The sequence below is a fragment of the Parasteatoda tepidariorum genome, chromosome 12 (assembly GCF_982258835.1).
Source record: "Parasteatoda tepidariorum strain Cologne lab strain chromosome 12, Ptep-v5.0, whole genome shotgun sequence".
NCBI classification, from domain to species: Eukaryota; Metazoa; Arthropoda; class Arachnida; order Araneae; family Theridiidae; genus Parasteatoda; species Parasteatoda tepidariorum.
Window position 1 is genome coordinate 15,810,711 of NC_141766.1, and position 6,867 is coordinate 15,817,577.

The 6,867-nt window shown below is 30.8% G+C and overlaps 1 protein-coding gene across 1 annotated transcript in view; it reads left to right on the plus strand.

Moving 5' to 3' along the window:
• LOC107438134 (monocarboxylate transporter 12) overlaps window positions 1–6,867 on the plus strand; it is a 115,712-nt gene that overhangs the window by 105,090 nt on the left and 3,755 nt on the right. Inside the window, exon 3 of the mRNA XM_016050333.4 lies at window positions 3,351–4,682. Within this exon, the coding sequence (XP_015905819.1) occupies window positions 3,351–4,682 (1,332 nt within the window). The remainder of the gene's footprint in view (window positions 1–3,350; window positions 4,683–6,867) is intronic.

A 6,867-nucleotide genomic window follows, 5' to 3' on the forward strand; every position in this document is an offset into this window, starting at 1 on the left:
TTATTTTATTAACAAATTTTTTGCACTTATGCAACTAATTTTTTTACATAATAAAACATGACATATTATTATTTTAAAATAATTTATATGAATTAAATTATCGAAAGCGTTATTAAGAACATACTAAGGACTAATTTTTTTTTAAAAAAAGGTTATAATAAATAACAAATTTGAAAAAAATCCTGCGAAATCAATGCAGTAATATTATTTTATTAAAAATTGTTTAGAAAATTCCCAGCTTAATATTTTTCATTTCGAATGAAGAATTTAGTGAAATAGATGTGACTTTCCATTTAGTGAAGACCATGTGACTTTCGAAGAGGTGAAAAAAAAATTTAAATTTCGTAAATACCTTAATACTGTTACTATACTTTGTTAAATAAATTGCATATAAACTCCCTAAAATGTCACTTAGAGCACAAAAATTGTAAGATTCTTCCACAGTAGAAAAAACCGTGGAATAAACTGCACGGAAGAATCTCTTTTCAAACCCGAAGGAAGGTCTCTTCGAACTAAGAAATTGAAGATACTATTTGAAAAGAAGCATCATCAATTATTAAAACAATCATTTTAAGCAATTTATTATCCGGCTTATGGTAATAACTTTCACGTTATTTAATATATCATTTTAAAATAATTGAAAACCAGCAAGCAACAATATGAGAAATGTATAAATTTATTGATTTTCTTAAGAAATTAAAACTGCAGTTTCTTAACAGACCAGTTAAAATATTAATCCAACTTTCTTCACAGTACATACTTATTTAGGAAGAGAAGGATTAATCTATTTCTGCGAAAAAAATTAGATTATTAATATAAAAATGATTATTTTTTAAAAAAAATCATTTTACTTTTTTGTATATGCCAGGATTTCCTAACCATTTGGAAATGGGTTCTTTAAAAGGTGGGGAGCTATTAACCATACTCGAAACTTTGTAACTGTGGAAGCTACCCATTTGTTTTTAGTATAATTTTTGGGCACATAGATTATAATACCCATACACAAAAATTAATTCTGTTCACGCAAACGGTATGCTTCCCAGGGTGTCAATATGTAGGTAAAATTATTTTGTAATCACACTGTATCTACATAATGAAGCGTGAATTCAATGTTTAATTAAGTAAACAGCAAAAATTGGTGGATAAAAAGTGCTTAGAAAAGAGTAATTAAAAGAGCAACTTATACATTTTATTATTTCTTTATACTGTTTTATATTCTTTGCTCAATTTACGATTCGCTACCTGGTGAAATTTATGAAGTTGGAAATATCTTATTAATAATGGTGGTTAAGTAAAAATTTAATTCCAGTATATTGATGCTTGTTGGCATTGTTTGGATTATTCTGATTTCAGGAAACTTGTTATTTTTTACACTTTACTGAATATTCATGAATAACAATGAAAAAAAAACGTTTTAACTTTCGGGCTCAATGTTCTGACTATCCGGTCAGGCAATACTTGTTCCTAAAATATTATAAACCACAGAAAATGCAATACTATTTGATTGACCACGAATCTACATTAACTTTGAGTATGCTTGCACAATTTTTATTTCAAATTAGGTAGACATAAATAAAGTAGGTAAAGGATTATTAGCCTTCGAATAAATCTATAACAAAATAGTTCTGATACAATGTTTGTTTTCCTTTTTACTCTTTGTTGTTGCTGTTACTTATGCCATTTGCCAATACCAGCAAGCCTGCTTGAAATCAAGGGAATTTTTAAGGCAGAGGGTGCGTTTCTTGTTTTTTCAGTGGTGTCGTCTTTGGCCAAGCGTACTAGTTCAGCCACACACACGTCACAGTCCGTTTTATAGGAAGGGCCTCAATAATACCCCATTCATTTTAAAACAGATAACAATTTCTTCATACCCTGATTGTAGCTACTCTGAAAATGTAACACACTTTATCCACTCAGCTTTTCCTTTTTATGGTACCTAAATTAACTTAATATATTTTTTACTATGCCCAACTTGACAACTGAAAAGGACCTGTAAAAATTCCAGCTTTAAGCGTAGCTGAATATTCCAGATAAAAAACTTGATAACTACTTTTTAAAAAATTATGTTAATTATATCATTCCATCGCATTTTTTAACCAGCTCTAATCATAGACCAATTCCCATGTCAAAAAAAAAAAAAAGCTTGCTGCCAAAATAACTAAAGGAAAGCTGGAACTTGTTTTAAAAATTGGGGTTCCGGCACAATATTGAAACCTGACGTTTGCGGCTTGGCAGGCTTAAGCATCACCTCCTACATCAAGAAGCCTCCACACGGTCTTTCATAAGTAGTCCGCGCAGACTGCTTAAAAAGAGAACCAGTTGTGCGCATGAACCCAAAACCTTTTATAAAAGTAATTGAGAGAAATTGATCATATATATTTGAGAATTGAACCTGTAGTGGTTTGACAAGTGAGTAAGGCAAACCAATAATATTCATAAATAAAACAAATTTTTAGTCATATATTTGCTACCACTTTCTTATTTTAACTAGATTTTGTATTAAGTGACTCGTTCGGAAAGTGGATAGCCTTCACAGTGGTCTGATCGGACTACCTATAAAAAACCGTGTGGAGGCTTTCAGTTATAGGAGGCGTTGGCTTAAGCCACTATCTGAGTATACTTAGGAAGAGAGAAAGTCAAAAACTGGAGAAAAAATTAAATATTCCTATATAGACCATTGAGTTATTGTTTACGATGATGTTTTTTATACTCTGAATCGAATGACACAAAGCCAAGTTGATGGGACTAATAGTTCATAAGTTATAGTTGATTTTGTAAGTATCAAGCGTAAGAAAGTACAAAGTTTGATTACAACTATTTGCACGCCTGAAATACATATCTATAGACAATTGAGTTATTATTTCCTTTGTAATTTTCTTACTCTGAATCGAATTGGATCATATCAAAATCTATGGGATGAATAGTTTTGTACTGATACTTACCTTAATAACTAATATTACTATATGATGCTCAAGCGTACCTTTTCTTTGGCATCCTCTCATTGTCAATAAATTTATGATGGCGGCTAAATCTCACCTCTTTGGAGGGGACAAACTTAAATTGCGGTCAGTATAGGGCCTAAATCACCTTTTTTTAAAAACAATATCCAGCTTTCTTTTAATTACTCCCATATTCAATTATTTAGGAAATGACCCATTTTAGCATACCTTTGTAATTTTAATTTTAATTTATGAAAAGAAAGGTATGCTTTGAAATACGTTATCTTCATCTCCAACAATTCGACTCATAAACAGTAGGCAGGCAATTAATTTTGAACCTCGGCTATTCGTAGGTTAAAATTTGACAACATGAAATTAATGTAAACTAATAGAAAATTTTTATGATTTTAGGTATAGCATTGACTTGTACTTTCACTCCTGGTATTACAATGATAGCCAAATATTTCTACCAAAAAAGAGGTTTAGCCAATGGACTTACAATGGCTGGTAATGCCATAGGTGGTATAATTCTACCATTGATTGCCACTGAACTTATTTCCGTATATTCTGTTCGAGGTTGTTTTCTTATAATGGGAGGTCTGATTCTTCATTCTTGTGTTGGAGCGTCATTATGGCAACCAGTTGAGTGGCATCAAAAGCATCTGCCAACAATAGTTCCTAGTATAAAAGACAATTCTGAAATAGAACCACTTCAAGCAGAAGACTCTTGTGGAGAAGACACACTTTGTTCAGATGAGGAATATAGAGATAATTCTATTCAAGATGATATTCCTAATAAAGATATGTTAAGTGAAAATATTCACTTTGAGTCAGGACTTGATTTATCTTTGGACAATTCACTTGCTTTAAAATTAAATAGCCCAGAAATTGTAATTGGTAGAAAGAACAGTGAACTATATTCTTCTGGACCTAACATGCACATAAGTGCTTTTTCTCCTAAAACTTTAAATGATCGATTAGTGAGAGGTGGATCTTCTCCTCATTTAGCAGATATTTCAAGAAAAAATGATCGAACTTATAATTCTTCTGTAAGCACAGAATCCTTGCCAAATTTATTAGGCTTAAATCCTAAGCTTCTGAACTCGAGAGCCTCATCCTTTATGTACTTGAGCTCATACAGTTTTGGTCCTACTACTGGTGCAATTCTAACTAAAGAACACTTTACTAGCGCTGACTCTAGTGAGACTCTTGAAAAAACATGTGATGTTGCGAAGCCAAAGAAGTGGAAATTCTCACCTTGCCTTAAGAAACTGAACATTGATAAATCAATATTTGAAAATAGCCGATTTTACATAATGACGGTGACATTGTTTTTTCATGCCCTTGGGTATCCAGGAACTCAAATTTTCCTTCCATATCGTGCTACAACTCTTGGTCTTTCTCAAGGTGAAGCTGCATCTTTATTGTCTGTTTTAGCTTTTACTGATCTTATCGGCCGAATATTCTGTGCCTGGATATCTGACTTTCAGTTTTGTCCTAGAAAATATTATTTCATCGGAGGCCTTCTTATGTCGGGAGCTTTTGCTTTTACTTTACCATTTTGCAAAACTTACATCACTCTAATGGCTGCAACTTCTGCCTTAGGATTTTGCTGTGGTGCCTATATTGGCCTGGTAGTAGTTATGTTTGCTGATGCTTATAGTCCAGAAAAAGTAGCACTGGCTTATAGTATATCAGTAGTATCTGGAGGATTCATGTCTTTAAGTGGCCCACCTCTCATGGGTAAGTAAGCAGTAATTATTACCTCTCCTGGGTTATAATTTACATGAAAAGAAAAAAAAACTGGACGCAAAATTAAATTTTTTAACTTATTTTAGAAAGAATTAACTTATCTATGACAACCAAAAATTTTATTAATAGTTATAATATGTATTTCCTAGAAAGAAATTTCACTAGAAAATACTGGCTTTATAATTAGGAAAAAAAACTAGCAATCATGAATAATTTATTTCTCCCGGAATAAGTTGGAATCAAATAATTTTGCTACCAGACTTCTCGTTTTTTATGTTAAGTAACAGTTCTATTCTATAATATTTTCAAAGATGGTTGCAAAATTATCTTATTTTAAGGATTTATTTTACAAAACGAACTATTCGTATTCAGCCAATAAGCAGCTTAAAGAAAAATCAGAAAGAAAAGAAAAAAAAACGTGAACATAAGAGAGACAGAAAAAATTAAAAGTGATGTAGGAGCGTAGGATTATATACTATACCCAACTCCTACAAGAGACAGCATATTACACATTTAAATATTAGAGAAAGAAGACAGTGTGCAAAATAAAAAAAAATATCACCCTGAATAACTTTCATTCTATTGATCGGATTTTCTCAATCTAAGTATCAATCGTAATGGTTCCTGGGGTTGACTTCTAATATACTAATTAATTAGTATTTAACTAATTGCAAATTTCTTCCATTTAAGAATTATTAAATTATTACAAATGAGCTAAATTCAGTACAAGGAATTTCGCGAATAAATGCATTTACTTAAAAATACTAAGCATAGTGATGAATACAAATTTATTAAAATTTATTTTATTTTCAAAATTTTACTGCCACTTTTTTTAATTTTCTAAGGACTGTACGAACCCCGCGCTTGACACAAGAGTCTTGACACTCGTCAGTGCCTTGTTAAACGAGTTTTTTTTTTTTCAAAATTATAAAAACTGTTGTATATATGAAGATCTAGGTTTACAATTTTGAGATAAGTAACTAACCACCTTACTAAATTTTTCGTATTATAGCTTCTAATTTTTATCTGAAAACATGTAACTGTGATTTCTTTTCAAAATTTAAGCATTAATAAAATATCTACTTAATTAAAACTTTAATGTACTACTACTCTTCTTATAATACGTAGCACATTTTGCCTGATTGTCGGATAAAAAATCGTCTTTAATGAATTAATGGGTAAAATGTTATTTCATTTACAACATCCAATGCATTCATAACGTCTATTTTAAATTTTAGTTACATGCTTTTCTCTTGAAGTTATTACAACAGATAATTGACAGATGACGCAATTAGCGACAAAATACCAGAAGTAATTGATGGCATGCCTTATACATAATATTATAGCCGTTAACTTGTAATATTTTTATAGCTGTCATTTTTCTTAATAATTAATCATGAGACCATTATTTGAGTTTACCATAATGTTTGAAGAAGCTCATTATTTTGTCAGGTAATGATTCTGGGCGTTTCCAACTAACACGTGCGTCCTTGGCATAATGACAGTTTTACGGGTTATATATTATTTGGTTAAAGTGAGCATTCGTTGTCCGCAGACTATCTCAAGATTACTCGTACTTAAACCACGTGACCACTTTTATGTCTTTTTTTTCTTAAATTTTTAATTGAAAAAAAAGCGTATAGCGTATCCATTAAACCACCACCACAAATATAACAAAGATATAAAAAATGCTTCTGAGAAAAGTAATAATTCCAGGATGGCCACAACTAGGAAAAATTTAGAAAGTGGTGACAAAAAAAAATCAGTTTTAAAGGTTTTAATTTCATAGGAATTAAGTTAGGCAGTTTTAACATCTTTTTAGACTTATTTTAATTTGGCCATACGCTTTATTTGCTAGGATTAAGTAAAAATAACTTGCTTCTCTAATACTTGTCTGCTCCTTTTTAAATTTTTTCCGGTTGATGGCCACTCTGAGTACATACGTGTTTAAACCATGCTGATATTCCTTTGTGTTACATGCCACTTTAGCTTTCTTAAAACATTTTAGTTAAACTTCAGATTAAAAGATAAATATTTTTAATATATTATGAAAGAAATTCCCATCTTGTTTCTAGATGTAATTGAAAAACTCAAACTACTATATTTTATTTTTTTGAAGAGAAAACACGCCAGACTCATAGTGTGAGATAACAAGAAAAACACCTTTATACAAATA